The sequence below is a fragment of the Cherax quadricarinatus genome, chromosome 41 (genome assembly GCF_038502225.1).
Source record: "Cherax quadricarinatus isolate ZL_2023a chromosome 41, ASM3850222v1, whole genome shotgun sequence".
Lineage (NCBI taxonomy): Eukaryota > Metazoa > Arthropoda > Malacostraca > Decapoda > Parastacidae > Cherax > Cherax quadricarinatus.
Window position 1 is genome coordinate 8329167 of NC_091332.1, and position 17497 is coordinate 8346663.

Sequence of the window (17497 nt, forward strand, 5' to 3'; positions counted from 1 at the left end):
GTTAATAAAGTTATCTCTGTGTTCTTGGTTGAGAATAAGCTTCCCCCTTCTGAATTCAGGTTCTTGATTACTGGAGATGTGATCAAGATTGACAGTTGTTAGTCTTGGGAAGTGATCAGATAGAAGATCATCAACTATGACAGAGTCATGCATCGTATATGATGTATTAAATCCAAGGCACAGATCTAGTATGCCACCATATATGTGAGTAGGCTCAGTAGTGCCCACAATTCGAACATTATCATGCTCATTTAGCAATTTCACTAGTTGAGTTCCATTGGTGTTTGTTATAGACCCACCAATATTCTTATGTCTAGCATTAAAATCTCCAAGAATGAGAGTAGGTTCACTATTGATGCGATCTGGTAAAGCATCAGGTCGAAGCTGGTTCGCTGGGGCATAGAGATTAAAAATGTTTATGGAAAAATCGCCTGCATAAACTTTGACACCATGATACTGCATGTTAACTCGACTCTGCAAGGCAAGGAGTGAATGTGGCAAGTTCTTTCTGACATACATCACACAACAGTTGTCCTTAGGCTATAAGCTGCATATCCAGGCAGCTTTGGTGGAGGTGCTCCATCTTTCAGTCTACATTCCTGCAAACAGATGACATCAATATTCTTAACAAATTGTCAAAATCAACAAAATTTCCGATAGCATGTGGAGTTCCCCAAGGTGGTATCCTGGGTCCCTTATTATTCCTATGTTATGTAAACGACATGCCCATCAGTGTCAAGTGCAAACTCCTACTGTATGCGGATGACAGGTGAAGACCCACAAGATATAACTAATGTAATAACACTGGAACTGGAGTCCTGCAGCAAATGGTTAGTAGACAACAAACTATCGGGAAAACGAAAGCCATACTCTGGCACGAAACATAAACTGAGAAGGGGAAATAATTTTAATGTCCGGTGTAATGGGAAACCCATCACTTCAGTTTCCTCAGTAAAATATCTGGGAATTCCCTATGACCCATGCATGTCAGGAGAACTGATAGGGAACAGTGTAGTGAAGAAAGCGAATGTCAGACTGAAGTTCCTCCACAGACAAGCACAGTGTCTACTTACTGAGGCTCGCAGGACCATATGTCTATTGTTTAGCCCTTATACAATGGCACATGGACTACGCTTACGCTTCATGGCACTCTGCCTTCAAAAAAAATAACAACTGAAAGATAGACTGCAAATCACTCAAAACAAAATGGTAAGATTCATCCTGGACCTGAGTCCAAGAGAACATGTAGGCCAGGATGAATTACAACAATTGGATATGCAGAATGTTGAAGACAGAGTAAAACAACTGAAGTTAAATCAAGTTTATAAAATTGCTCACAGTGTCCAGAATATCTTGCTGCTAATTTTGTCAAGGTTGGGAACCAAAGCAGTCATAGTAGTAGGGGGACAGAGCACAACTTTGTGTAACCCACAGTCAGTGGCCAGGCTTCAAACACCTTTATTGTACAACAATGAAGGATTGGAACAGACTGCCTGCACTTGTCTAAGCCAGTCATAGCATGATCCAGTTCAAGAGAACCAGAAGGTGCTTAATGAATGTAGCGACAGAAAGGAAGGAGAATGATTTTTTATTTTTTTTGGCTAACACAAATGTAAATATAAATAACTCATTTTACCTTATTCCTAGTATATCTCCTTTATAGTATAATAATAAGATATTATCTCCTTTGTAGTATAATAATAAAGTATTAAAAGGACCCCAATGGAAATAAGTCACTCTGACTTTTTTGAGCTATCCTAGGTTCTTTTCACATATGCTGCTATGTACGATAATTATCTATGTAACTATTTCTGTATACCTGAATAAACTAACTTAATGGTGTGCATCGACACCATGCCCCGCTCTTCTAGGGTAGGGTAGGTGCCTGAGCCAGAGCTTGCAGCTCACAAGCCTGCCTTGGGGCGGGGATGGCAGACCAGAGAGGCCTAGCTTCTCCGTACGAGCCCCGTGAGGGCGGGGAATGTGGCTAGGCCTGGGGACAGTTGGTCCCAAAGATGAGGGGGTACTTGTGCCTCCTGCCATGGAAGACTTAGGTCTCAGACACTCCCTAGACAGGGAGCCAAGGCCGGGCCACCACTTGGAAAAGGTCCGGGCCGGGAGAATACCGGCGAATCAACAAGAACTTAATGGTGACTCCTAGCCTTTCCACCTCACTTCAGAAATCCTTCATTATAGTCGTTCAGAACCTTCGAGGAACCTGTATAATTGTAAATTTGACTTGTCATGTTACAGATTACTACATCAACACAACATCGTAAAAGGTTTAGCAAAATAGAACTCTCGCACTTAACATTATTTTATTTTTTTTATAAATGTTCACCATCAGTTCGCCTGACATGCATGGTTTCAAGGTTATTTCTCGACATTTTGTTGAAGTTACTGTTCACATGGGTTAAATGAGCTGACTTTAATCATGTCACCGCAGAACCTACTGTAAGTACGTGAGCTAGTTCGATTAGAATGCGTGGAAGTGAATTTACGGGTTTAAGATGTTCAAGTGTTAAGAGCAATCTGTGAAGGAGTTCACGAGAAACTGGTTAGCCACATTTAGGTTGTGGATGTGGGAGGCACAGCTCATGAGTGCACAGGATGTAACGGTTGTTTGGATATCCCGTAGCTCGATCGCTAGCGCACTCAGCCGTACCGGGGATCGATCCCCGGTACGGCTGAAAACATTAGGACATGATACTTGCTGTCCAAAGTTCGCCCATAAGTAAAATGAGTACCTGGGTGTTAGTTGACTGGTGTGGGTCGCTAGGTTAGGTAAGGTTCGTCAGAAAACGGGACAAGTGTTTCTTGACGAGGGTCTTAGTCAGATGATGACCCACCGTTGGAGATTTTGGCCATCTGACCAAGGCCTTCTGCTGGCTTAAGTCCACCCCTTTAAAAATTATGGTTAGAGTCATAACCATTTTTTCTTGGTGTGGGTCACATCCTGGGACAAAATTTATCTAATTTGCCCGAAATACTCTGCATAGCAAGGGGGTTTCTGTATAGTATTATGTCATTGATGTCAGCTAGGCCTGTATACCTTATACATGTACTTGCAGAAATAAAGATATTATTATTATTATTATTATTATTATTATTATTATTATTATTATTATCTTTGAAGCATGATTTCTCTGCCCTTTAGAAATGCGGTTATAGATAAACTAAAACATGTAATCAGTAATTCTAGCTATAGCACTATTCATACTTCATACCTTGGCCAGCGACATATCTAAAAGAAATATAATGTAATTAAAAATGTAAAATCTATATTGCAGATGGTGATGTGTTGGTGTTGTGGCACCAGCTGCAGCCCTCAGCTAGACCTGTGATGAGACACAGGCTGTGGACGTGGACCCGCTGCACCTCCCTTTTCCCACACCTATTGTTCTTATACAAAATGTTCCAGAGAAAGAAAATTTACATAGTTTTATTGGTAGCTGCGTCCTTGTTCATATATACAACAAATACTAGTTTAGAAATTAAAGACACAAAGTATTCCCAAGGTGATGTACAGAGGACACACCACCAGGCCTACAATGCCACATATACTGAAATACTGTTCGATTCTAGGAATATAATGAAACAGTCAATAAAAAATATGCCAAGAGAATTTAATGTCTCAAAAGGGTCATATGAAAAAGCCAGGAAGGTAAACAAGGCGGCTGATATTAATGCTAGTAAAAAGCGTTTGTCAGAACATAAAAACAAAATATTCAATATAGAAAACGATAAGAAGAAAGTGCTCAACAGTTTACCAATAAGTAAAAGGGAACACTTTCAGCTGCACACAGTGCAGCTATCTCCAGAACCGAAGACAGTCCTATTTCATAGCACTTTTTTCTCCGAATCTTGGAATCATTTCGCAAATAAGAAAATAGACCTGAAGCAGAACAACTGTCCCATTTCCAACTGTGTGTTCCTGTACAACAGCTCGCACCCTGAAGACGCCGACGCTGTCATCTTCCACCACGGTGACTTCAGAAGAGACAAAGTTCCTAACATACGCAGGCCACAACAGTGGTACATCTGGCTCAACTTAGAATCTCCCAGCTCAGAAGACTTTAGTGACTCCGAAGAGTTTAAAAAAAGATGGTCGGCCAGGGATAATTTTTTCAACTGGTCATACACTTACCACAGAGATTCTGATCTTCTCCTTCTCTACGGTGGTCTCCGCTCCATAAGGGGTAAGTTGCACTGGTTAATTAGGTTTAAAGACTATCGACTACGCTAGCGTTATTAAAAGTTACATGTAATCCGTTCACCTTGTATACTAAAGTAACCCATCCCCCTCAGTGTATGAATCTTCATTAGAAGGTAATTAATAATTGCTTTGTAACATTTTATGCCGTGATATAAGGTTTAATTAGTTATTATAGTAGTTAGGACATACTAGTTTTCAGAAAAGTACAGCTCAACTAATGTGGTACTTAATAATGAAAGAAAAGTCAACAATTAAAAACTGACTCACAGATAAGGACCCACAAGGGGATAAGTGGGGATAGATGAAGAATAGTGAGGGAGAGGAAAGGCCGTAGTAAATACATGTCAACACAACGAGGACCCGGTTGCAAATAAATAACTTTGTCGTGAGTCAAGAGCGCTAGACTAACTCACGGGTAAGGAACTTACAGTGGGTGAAGGAAAGTACGGATAGGTGAAGACTATAGGGGGAGAAGTAGAAAAAAGAGCTAGGGCCAAACCCAATGGCAAAGTAATTGTGGCATCTGCAGTACATGGCTGGTCAGGCTTAGTAGGCAATGGATTGGATTATATGGCGGTACAGGTTAGGTAAGGTTTGTCTTAGTCATATGATAACCCACTGCTGGAGCTTTTGATCATCTGACCGAAGCCTTCCTCTAGCTTACCGATACACCCCTTTAAAAATTAGTAGCTATGAAGAGGTACAAACTAATGTGAAATTTTAATTTCTAATTATAATTGAAAAAAAAAATATTAGTGATTTTTTATATATTACATTTAATAAAAACAGTTTAATATTATACAAATAACAAAAAGATATATATTTAATTATATCATTCATATTTCTTAAATTATTACCAGATTCATGAGAATCATATTTCTCAGATCATTTTTTTTTATTTTGAACCTAAAACATTGTAATAAGTCCCTCTGGAACCGCCTGATTCTAAGTTTCGTTTCTCATGGTCTGTCAGATTGATCTGTGTGTGTTTTATATTAATATGGACCTTTTTGTACTTGCTTTGCACTTTGGTGACATCCTGACCATCATTGTTCATATATCGAGCACAGGTGAGGGTGAAGGACCCCGTCCTGGTCTCCTGGACACTGCTGGAGCAACGTACGAGGAATATCTGGAAGCACTAGGACGTGACAGTTTATTGGACGACACCAGTCACGACTGGCATACTTTCCTCTCTCGGCCTAAACTCGTGGCCTGGATGGTATCTCACTGTAGCACCTTTTCGGGTAGGTAGTGTTCCAATGTAACAACAGCATGGATAGGTAGTGTTTTAATGTGGTAGCAGGGCGAGCAGGTAGTATATCACTATAAAATCAAACCGGGTGGATTGTATACCAGAGATTAGATTAGATTTTGCCACCGAAGTGGCTAGTTTATTGTGCACCCCATATCCATCCTGTGGACGGTAGCGCGAGAGCATATGGATACACAAAAGGCCTAGGAACTAAGCCCCAAAGGGTTAACAGGAATACATATGGATTTATATCTACATATCTATAGTTCACTTATCTGTTACAAGCAAATTTAGGAAATTTGCTTAATATATCTGGTATCTTATTTTTATTAATAAGATATCTTGACATGTCACATAGGTTATTATACTGTCTGTCTCTGTATTCTTCAATAAGTGGACAATTAAGCACATAGTGTTCAAGTAGCAGGTTATATAAGCATTTAGAAAGGAACGTACTTAAATTATTGTTACTGCACCTGTGGTTCCCAGGTCGGGAGTTCTACGTGAAGGAGCTACAGAAATATATATCAGTGGACGTGTACGGCCTCTGTGGTGACTTTCGCTGTGGTAAAAGCCATAAGGACCAGGAGTGTTATGCTAACGTCCTGAGACCCAAGTATAAATTCTACCTCGCCTTTGAAAACAACATGTGTGATGACTACATCACGGAGAAGGTAGGTAAACAGTGTTCTGTCCTGCCCTATCCCAGGTCCCAGGTAGTGCACCACAGTAGCAGCAACTCTGTCTTATTGTTTCTGTTCTCTTATAATCCGGATGGGAACAGAAACGTTCTCAAGGCATGAACTTAATATTTAAAAATAGTTGTCTGAATCATAGTTACGTAATTCTCTCACTAATAAAGCTCTTTAATTAAATTAGTTTTACGCCGCTGCTGTTCTATATTACCCAAGCAACTAACATATCCCTTAATTATAAACCAATACTCACTTCAGTTTGTGTATGAGTAACTGAGGTTATAAACCAGAGTATCATCACTTTATTTTAACTGTATGAAGAATGAGGATAAACACAGGTTCAACACGCTTCTATTGAGTCAACATTTCGCTATATGAAGAGCCTTGTCAAATTACCAAGTCATATACATGTATTGGTAAATAAAGCTTCACACAGAGCGAAACATTCTCCCGATAAAAGCTTGTTCTGCGCCGTGTGCTTATCTTCAATCATTCTTATCGGCAACACAGCACCTTATCCAGCTACCGTGTGACTTTTCTGACAAATGCTTTCCTCCAGTCACTTCCAGGCTTCAGGTTTTAAAGACTATAACTCACAAATTGAACATTGCTGTAAACTCACTACTTGTCACTGTGTATTGTGACAGTATTGGGATATTTTTATTAAGCAAATTTAGATAGTACACCGTGAGGCTTCCTCGATTTATATAAAATTTTACAGGGTTTGAGGACGAGCTACCAATATACACTGGTGCTGCTAGGCAAATGGTGCCTTTATTCTCATCATACTGTTTTCTTTACATACGAAATAATGAAGTCAATCAGCCGAAACTGGGGCTTCAGTAGTGCGATGAGGGTATGGTCGTATATTATACTGAGTTCAGTAGTTACAGCAGCATTATAGTTTTTTTCCAGCATGACTTAAGTTACGTACGCTGTACATGAGGATTAGCATTTCTGGAATGCTGGGAGGAACACTGTATGAGCGAAACAAGTGTGGAGAAGACGAGAAGAAGCAAGTGGCCTGACTCGCTTTTAAGGGAAGAGACTGCATAGACAAGGAGAGGGAGATTGGGTATGTAAGGGGGGGGGCAGGGATAAATGACTGTAATATGAAACGGCTAGAATAAATGAGAATAGTAAAAAATAAACTTTTATTGGACACGCACTGTGCACACGTGGAAAATATTTCAGTGCTAATTAATTGAATAAAATTAAATCCCCAGACAGTACACTGGATTTATTACCCAGGAATAGTGCCGAATCGTTTTTAAATACACATAGACTTTGTCAAAACAATTAAAGAGGCCTAGACACTCCTGTATTCGCCAAAACATGGTCCCACTCTCCCATTACCTACCTTAAACAAAAATCTTCCAAAAATCTGGAGGTCTTTGCAGGTGTGGCTGCCGCTGTACTACGGCTTGGTGCCAGTCGTGTACGGAGGAGCCAATTACTCTCACTTCCTGCCACCGAATTCCTACATTGACGCCACCCAGCTCACTGCAGTTCAGCTGGCTACCCTGCTCACCAGGTAACTCGTCAGATTACCTCAGTCAACCAGGTAGCGGGTTCTTGTGGTCTGTCATATATACTCCTAAAACTATAAACGGAGTTTGTCGCATCCACTCTCACATGCAATTCATTCCGCTTGTCTACTTTCCCTGAGACTAAAAAAAAAAAAATACTTCCTAACATACTTGAGTCTTATTTGTGTTAACTTCCATCTAGCTATATAATAATATTAATTTAAAGTAGGGCCCTTCTTATACAGCATGTATAGTAAAGTGAATCATATTCTTTTTTCACTTTCAAATACATATAAAAGCCTGATAAGATGGTTACACTATCATATATTAAGTGAGCAATATAGCTAGGCCTAAAAAATGTATACGCAGTACATGCATTACTTAAAATATTTTCGTCCTTAGCTTACAGTGAGTGTTAGTTTAGTATGTTTATTATGCACCCCATACCCATCCTGTGGGCGGTAGTCACCCCATACCCATCCTGTGGGCGGTAGTCACCCCATACCCATCCTGTGGGCGGTAGTCACCCCATACCCATCCTGTGGGCGGTAGTCACCCCATACCCATCCTGTGGGCGGTAGTCACCCCATACCCATCCTGTGGGCGGTAGTCACCCCATACCCATCCTGTGGGCGGTAGTCACCCCATACCCATCCTGTGGGCGGTAGTCACCCCATACCCATCCTGTGGGCGGTAGTCACCCCATACCCATCCTGTGGGCGGTAGTCAAAAGATTACAAAGGTACATAATGGGTCAAGTGACTGGACCCCAAAGTTATGATAGCTGAACTAGTTACAAAGGTAATGAACTCCAGGTAGATCTGGTCACAATGATGATAAGTTACAGAGGTAATGAATCAACTTCACTCCTATACATGGTTACAGTCATGAACAAATTACAAAGTAATGAGCCACTGATACGTCCACACCTGGTCACAATTGTAATGAGTTATAAATACAAATATTAATTGGGTCATACACCCACACGAGCGCGCGCGCGCACACATACACACAGGAGGGCGCACACACAGACATATGTACATGAGCGTACAAATATATGCATACATACAAGCACGCACCTTTCCAGGCAGGTGAAATTGCTGACCTAGAAAATGTAGAGAGTGATGAATGTATTTATTGTAGAAAGTCTAAATAAATGAAGAAGGTGTAATTGAAAACCACTGTATTAGCGAAACGTCGTAAAGCGAAGTGCTGTAAAGTGGGATCTGTCTGTACGCCCTTGCACTTATTCGAATCAAAGTCAGCAGCCATTTGCATAACCCCTGCAACTTGCCATAGATTATCGGGTAGTTATCAAATTTCAAATGTTTTATTCACATCTTCAAAGACATAGGGTTCAATCGCCTCAGGAGGGTAATTTATATATATCAGAAACAACACTGACAGAGTACTGATATTTGAAGTGTCCCATTTGTTAGTATTATTACCTATTATTTTGTACCCATCTGTAGCAATAGGAGCATAGCTGTGCTCGGGGTATCCCATCTTTAGTCTTGCATTCCTTTTTCTATGAGAACTTCCTTGGATCTTTTGTGTACTTTCTTCCCATAACTCTTAGTTGTCTTAATAGTTCATCCTTCAGTCTTATTACCTGATGCTTTACTCTCTTCCTTCTCATATGATTTTGAAGCATTTTCACTCTGTTTTACATTTTTCTGCTATTTCGTGTTAAAACTGTCTCAAATATCCTCTTTCAGTGTTTACCTGGAGTTTACCTGGAGAGAGTTCACTCCAGGTAAACACTGAAAGAGGATATTTGAGACAGTTTTAACACGAAATAGTAGAAAAATGTAAAACAGAGTGAAACTGATTCAAAATCATATGAGAAGGAAGAGAGTAAAGTATCAGGTAAGTGTACTTCAGTGTCTCAAATATCCCCTCTGTGTACTTCGTATTCAATTCAATTCAAAGTTTATTCTCTATAAGGATTACAATGCTGAGTTTACAGAATTTGGTTATTGTGTGGTTTACATATAGTAAAGTAATGATTACAGAGTGTACTACTAGAACACCTAGCATGGCTAGGCATTTCGAGCAGACTTAGTTTAATTCTTAATTTTAAAATATTACAAATTATGAGGTAAGTTGGTATTATGGCTAAGTGACTAAATACTAGTTTGTGAGTTTAGCAATGTGAATGCTTTTGTTTTGGCACAGTACATAGTTTCAGTATTGGAGTATCACAGGATTCATTATTTTGAGATTGAGATTAATATTTCTGTTTATGGTCAAATGGGTGAGTGAGTGTGTGAACCACCAGGTGGTATTCGTGTAGTTAGTTGACGGGGTGTATCAGGGAGATGTTTTCTAATGGTAGTTTTGAAGGTGATGAATGTGTCTGCAGTTCTAGAGTTCTCAGGTAGGGTGTTCCAGATTTTAGGGCCTTTGACATACATTGAATTTTTGTAAAGGTTTAGTCGGACATGGGGAATGTCGTAGAGATGTTTGTGTCTGGTGCTATACCTGTGGGTTCTCTCACAACTATCAAGAAAGCGTTTTAGGTCAAGGTTGATATTGGAGTTAAAGGTCCTGTAGTTGTAGATTGCACAGTAGTAAGTGTGGATGTACTGAACAGGGAGTAAGTTTAGATCTATGAAGAGTGGGGGGATGTGTTGCCAGGGATGGGATTTAGTGATTATTCTTACTGCAGCTTTTTGTTGGGTTATTATTGGCTTTAGGCGTGTTGCTGCAGTTGATCTCCAAGCACAAATAGCATAGGTGAGGTATGGATAAATAAGTGAGTGGTATAGTGTGAGAAGGGCATTTTGTGGCACGTAGTATCGTATCTTGGAGAGGATCCCAACCGTTTTGGATACTTTTTTGGTTATGTGTTGGATATGGGTGCTGAAATTCAGGTTGTTGTCAAGGTATAGGCCTAGGAATTTGCCCTCATTATGTCTGGTAATTAGAGTGTTGTCGATCTTAATGTTAATTTGTGCATCTCCTGCTCTGCTACCAAACATAATATATGTAGTAGGTTTTGTCAGTGTTAAGCGTAAGTTTATTGGCCGTCATCCAAGTCGATATTTTGATCAGCTCCTCGTTAACAATGGTGTTGAGGGTGGCAAGATTAGGGTGAGAGGTGACATAAGTCGTGTCGTCAGCAAAGAGAATGGGTTTCAGGTGTTGGGATACGTTTGGAAGATCATTGATGTATATGAGGAAGAGCAGGAGGCCAAGGACACTTCCCTGCGGAACTCCAGTATCAAGTGGCCGTGTTGTTGATGCTGTGTCTTTAATGGTGACATACTGATACCTATTAGTAAGGTAAGATTTGAAATATGCAAGCGCATGGCCTCTTATACCGTAATGGTCAAGTTTGTGGAGTAGGATGTCGTGGTCTACTGTGTCAAAAGCTTTTCTTAGGTCAATAAAAATTCCTAGTGGATATTCCTTATTTTCCAGTGCTGTGTAAAGCAGATCTAGCATTTTTATGATTGCATCATTAGTGCTTTTATTTTTCCTGAATCCAAATTGGCAGGGGTTGAGTATGTTTTGTGCCGTTATAAATGAATATAGTCTCCTGTGCACGAGTTTCTCAAAGATTTTGGATAGCAATGGTAAGTTTGATATTGGCCTATAGTTGTTTAAGTCTGTAGGGTCACCACCTTTATGTATTGGTGTAACCCTTGCCATCTTGAGTAGTTTCGGGAAGGTGCTAGTTTCTAGTGAGTTGTTAAAAAGTAATGAAATAGCATGCAAAAGGACATGGGCCGCTCGCTTGTACAGTAATGGTGGGACATGAGACAGATTCCCTGAGTTATTTTTAAGTGACTTTATAATCTCGGTGACTTCCGTGGGCTCAGTTGGTGCAAGATAGAAGGAATTTGGGAAATTCCCATCTAGGTAATCCCCGGCATGGGCATTGGTATGTGGGATTTTATTGGTGAGATTAGATCCTATGGTTGAGAAGTGGTTTATCTTGTTAGCTGTGTCAGTGGGATGTAGTGGTGTTTTATATCTCCTCTAGTGTCTGTGAATCTACTGGAGTAGTATAGTTGTTTGGCTTTCTTTATTACTTTGGTGAGAACTGATGAATAGTGTTTAAGAATATCTTTGTGTATTAAGCCCTGTCTATATTGCTTTTCATATTGGTGTTTCTTGTCAATGGATTTCAGAATGGTGCTGGGTAGCCATGGGCAACCAAGCCGTATGTTTGTAATCTGTTTCGTTTTTATAGGACAATGTTTGTTGTATAGTAAGTAATTTGTTAAGAAAAATGTCTGTCCAGTCATCAATACCATTGGCCTTGGAGAATTCTGTAGGCCAGTCAACAGTCTCTAGGTCAGCTGTGAACTTCCTTATTGAGGCCTCATCATGGAGTCTAAATGAGACTTTGTTGTATTCAAGTGGTGGTTTACTAATGTTTGTCAGGAGGAAGGTATTAATGTTTACTCTTCTGTAGTCTGCCTTCCTATCCTTTCTTTACATTATCTTTCATGTTTCCATCTCTGCTAGGTAATGAAAGCTTAGTCGTGCACGATCACTTGCAGCTGGGGATACTTTATACTCTTTCTTTTATAATCTGATTCGTTTAGAGTAAAAACCAAGACCAGTCTTACTTCCTCCTTTCCCCCACTTGAAGTGTTCCGTCACTGCTTCTCTCTTCTTATGTATGTGTGTGTGTGGATATAAGTCAAATAATAGATGTATAAAAAGATTAATATACAGATGAACCGATAGATAAGTACACTGGTAAAAGATATATAAATTACTGGTAGATAGGATACCAATATATACAACATGTAGGTTATACTAACGGATTAATAGATAAGTATATCGATAGATAGAGTGCGCTGATAGATTATTATTATTATCATAGGAGAGCGATAAACCAGTAGGGATTATGCAGCGCTTGTGGGGGAGGGGGGTGGAAGGCATTCAGGTTTAACTCGGGGAAGTGGAGCACAATCCAAATCCCTAAATCAAGAGCCCCTAACCAGCATCAAGGAACCTCCTTTGAGGGGACGCTAATAGATGACTAAATAAATATACACAGAAAAATCTGAGAGCATTTCAGTGCACGAAGTCTGAGCATAACAACGGTATATTGTACAGTATTTGAAACCATCGCACCTGTAGCCGCCTTTTATTATGTTCACATCCGTGAAGTCTTGTCAGAAATATTATTATTAGTGAGGGGTGGTGGTAGTAGTAGTTATAGTAGTAGTTAGTAATGATGGTAGTAGTAGCAACTAGTATGAGTAGTAGTAGTTTACTCAAAAAGCCTTGACTCCCCGATGGTCATGTGCAAAAGCAAAAGACTTGGCAGACGATGCAACATCCCCCCAATGAAAAGCAGGGGTGTCACTAGCACGTTAAGAGACCATACAATAAGTGTCAGGGGCCCGAGACTGTTCAACTGCCTCCCAGCATACATAAGGGGGATTACCAACAGACCCCTGGCAGTCTTCAAGCTGGCACTGGACAAGCACCTAAAGTCGGTTCCTGACCAGCCGGGCTGTGGCTCGTACGTTGGTTTGCGTGCAGCCAGTAGTAACAGCCTGGTTGATCAGGCTCTGATCCACCAGGAGGCCTGGTCACAGACCGGGCCGCTGGGGCGTTGACCCCCGGAACTCTCTCCAGGTAATTGGAGACAATAAATTTTGTACTAAGGGATGGGAAGGTGCCTTACACAGGCATAAATCTCAGGAGTACACTGACCCTTCCCGCTGATGAGCACGGGACCGTTTTAGTGTTGGGTGTTGATATCTTTCCAGTCATTGCCTCACATGGTTGTATCTAGCGAGTCATGGTGAAGGTGTGGCAGAGCGCTGGCCGAGTCCCCAGTAAGAATCTTTTGCTATAGGGATTAATTCCTCGTAAGGAATCTTTATTCGCAGTTTATTATTATTATTATTATTATTATTATTGGTGGTCATTTTGAATACTTGCTAGAGATTTTGCTTAGGACATCCTTTCTATGGGATCTCCATATTCATAACCTTTTGTGATACGCATGTAGCAAAATATGTATAATACTGTAACCTGCCCAGTAATTGATTACCTTGCCATAATTAACTATTTTGTAGATTAATTTGGCGTAAGAATCTTTGAATGTCTGTAATTTTTTCTCAGCGCTATATAGCCTTTGTGGTTTAGCGCTTCTTTTTCATTATAATAATAATGTATTTTTTTTCACAGTTATGGAATATAAACTGTTTCTTTGCTGCTATCATTACTGTTTTGTATTATTAGTACAAGTACCAGTATAATTATATTTACATGTTCATATGAAATTTTTTACTGCTTTGTTAAGTTTAATGAGTCCACTTTAATGCTATTAATTTTTGCATGTAATAGCTTATATGACGTCTAATAAAGAGGTTCATTTTCAACTGCTTATAATTATGCAGAATAATTTTATTAAGAAAGTGAGTGTTAAGGCTGTATGTTGCTCTGACAGGGTAAGCAACTCACCACATGACTACTCCCGTTATCACCTGTGGCGACGGTACTGGAGAGTACTCCTGGAGCCACCCATGTGTGAGCTGTGCTGGAAGCTGCATCAACAGCACACGAACAGCAGCATCCAGAAGCCGAACCCGCAACTAACAAGAAATAACACCCTTCAACATCAGCGCCAGGAGCACACGAGCAGCAGCAGCCACATGCAACAGTTGGGGTTGTGGTGGAGAAACATCAACCACTGCACCACCCGCTACCCAGAGTATCTGTACCCGCGACCTCCAGAGCCTGATGTCAGGCCCCTCACCAAGAAACTCATTGACACCGTTCACCTTTTCGGGGGACTACTTACCTACATGATTGAACACAATAACGCCACCGTGTAAATAAACTACACACACAGGCTGCAAGCCTGGTCCAGCAACTGCCTGCAGGAATTTAACCCCACCAAGTGCAAAGTCATGAAGATTAGGGAAGGTCAAAGAAGACCACAGACGGAGTACAGGCTAGGGGGGCCAAAGGCTACAAACCACACTCAAGGAGAAGGATCTTGGGGTGAGCGTCACACTGAGCACATTTCCTGAGGCGAACATCAAGCGAATAACTGCTACAGCATATGGGCGCCTGGCAAACCTGGAGTATACCTGGAGGGGGGTTTTGAGTGTCAACGCGGCCCGGTCCATGACCAGGCCTCGTGGTGGATCAGGGTCTAATCAACCAGCCTGTTACTGTTTGCCGCACATAACCGACGTACGAACCACAGCCCGGCTGGTCAGGTACTGACCTTAAGTGCCTGTCCAGCGTCGCTTTGTAATTCTCCTTATGTATGCTGTGAGGCAGTTGAACAGTCTTGGGCCCCTGGCACTTATTGTGTTTTCTCTTAGCGTACCCGTGGTGCCCCTGCTGTTCACTGGGGCTTGTTGCATCTCCTGCCAAGTCTTTTGCTTTCATAGAGAGTGATTTTCGTGTGCAGATTTGGAACTAGTCCCTCTAGAATTTTCCAAGTGTATATTATCATGTATCTTTCTCGCCAGGATTCCAGGTAGTACAAATCAAGGGACTTCAACTGTTCCCAGTAATTTAGGTGCTTGATCGTACTTGTACGTGCCGTGAACGTTATCTGTATATGCTCCATGTCTGCAATTTCGCCTACTTTGAAAGGAGCTGCTAGTGTACAGCTATATACCACCCTAGAGAGAACAAGCAGTTTGAAGAGAATGATCATGGGCACGGCATCCCTTTTTGAAGGTTCTCATTATCCTTCCAATCATTTTCTTAGCAGATGTGGTAGATACATTGTTGTGATCTTTGAAAGTGAGATTCTCCGACATTATCACTCCTAGGTCCTTCACTTTAGTTTTTCGCTCTATATGAAGGACCTGGGAACGATAATGTCAGAGAATCTCACTTTCAAAGATCACAACAATGAATAGCGTTTCGTTACCTGAGTAAGGAGTCATTCAAAACACTGTACACTGTGTACGTCAGGCCCATATTGGTATATGCAGCACCAGCTTAGAACCCATACCTGGTCAAGCACGTCAAGAAACTAGAGAAAGTGCAAAGGTTTGCAACAAGAATAGTTCCGGAGCTGAGGGGTATGTCCTACGAGGAGAGGTTAAGAGAACCCAACCTGACAACACTGGAGGACAAGAGAAATAGGGGGAATACGATAACGACGCATAAAATACTGAGAGGAATTGACAAGGTGGATAGGGACAGAATGTTTCAGAGATGGGACTCAGCAACAAGGGGTCACAACTGGAAGTTGAAAATACAGATGAGTCACAGGGATATTATGAAGTATTTCTCCATCATAGAGTTGTCAGATAGTGGAACAGTCTGGAGAGTGATGTAGCGGAAGCAGGATCCATACATAGCTTTAAGAAGAGGTATCATAAAGCTCATGGAGAAGGGAGAGAGTGAACCTAGTAGCGACCAGCGAAGAGGCGGAGCCAGGAGCTGTGAATCGACCCCTGCAACCACAAATAAGTGAGTATACACACACAACCCTCCCACACACACACAAAACCCCTCTTCCCAGATGAGCTGTGACTCAGGCACGATAGGGCGTACGAGCTAGGAGGAAGTGAATCCGGCAGTCGGGAAGTTTAGAGGCGGGGCAAGTAGCTTGGACTAGACCTTTGGTAACCTATTTAACATATAGGTAAGCACACATGCACCATGTGTTTACAAATTAAAATGGAAGGAACGCTGTTCAATATACTTGTTCAAACTAGGAAACAGGCAGAAGATACTGGACTTCAGACCAGTATTTCCTCACATTTATATTAACCAAAGTCCTGGAGATTTTAGGGAGGGTCGTAGAATAAACATAGAAATAAAATAACTTCATGGAGAAAACATTCACGTACTAAAGCGGGTGGCTTAGCTATGTGACGAAATTGTAATATATGAAATGACTGTAACATCTTACGATGCAACTGCCTCTACTCCCACTCCGATCTGAGGACATTGTTCCTTTGCTTTTGCTCTTTAATATTGTTCTTTTGTACAATAAACTACCTCTTACAAGATGACCTGTGGGTGGACAATAAACTACCTCTCAGAATGCGAACTGGATGCACAATAAAGTAACTGTTCGCAGTGTGAGCTACTAGTATACAATACACTACCACTTACATGATGAGCTATGGGTGCACAGTAAATTATCACAGGATAAGCTGCTGGTCCACAATAAACTAGCAGCTCACATGAGCTGCTGGTGCACAAGCTAGCCGCTCACATGATGAACGGGTACGAAATAAACTGCCGCTCATAGGATGAGCTGTGGTGCACAGTAAACTAGCCGATTGCAGGATGAGTATAAAGTGCACAAAAAACTAGCCTGAAATTCTGTGCACAATCTGGGCTTTGTAAAATGCTACCATATGTACTAAGCCCACATTGTTTCCCTTACCAATGTCTCTCGTGAATTAAGTTTAATATGTTTATTATGCACCCCATACCCATCCTGTGGGCGGTAGTCAAAAGATTACAGAGGTACAATTGGTCCAGGGACTGGACTCCAAAGTTTTGATAGCTGAGCAAGTTACAGAGGTAATGAACTCACAATTTACAAAGGAAATGAACTCACAATTTACAAAGGTAATGAACTCCAGGTAGGTCTGGTCACAATCATGACAAGTTACAAAGGTATTTACAGATTACAGAGGTACATAATGGGTCCAGGGACGGCCCCCAAAGTTTTGATAGCTGAACTAGGTACAAAGGTAATGAACTCACAAGTTACAAAGGTAATGAATCCTGTAAGAATGGTTACTTACGTTTATACATGGCTACAATCATGAACAAATTATAGAGTAATGAGCAATTCACACTTCCACACCCGGTCACAACTGTAGTGAGTTAT

At 41.0% G+C, this 17497-nt stretch overlaps 1 protein-coding gene across 1 annotated transcript in view; it reads left to right on the forward strand.

Annotated features, from left to right (window-relative positions):
• Window positions 1-17169, forward strand: part of LOC128695757 (alpha-(1,3)-fucosyltransferase C-like) — a 42714-nt gene extending 25545 nt beyond the window's left edge. The window contains exons 2-6 of the mRNA XM_070092968.1: window positions 3291-4199; window positions 5287-5463; window positions 5961-6145; window positions 7567-7700; window positions 14123-17169. Of these exons, the coding sequence (XP_069949069.1) occupies window positions 3344-4199; window positions 5287-5463; window positions 5961-6145; window positions 7567-7700; window positions 14123-14510 (1740 nt within the window). The 5' untranslated portion in view covers window positions 3291-3343 and the 3' untranslated portion in view covers window positions 14511-17169. The remainder of the gene's footprint in view (window positions 1-3290; window positions 4200-5286; window positions 5464-5960; window positions 6146-7566; window positions 7701-14122) is intronic.
• Window positions 17170-17497: the final 328 nt, after the last annotated feature.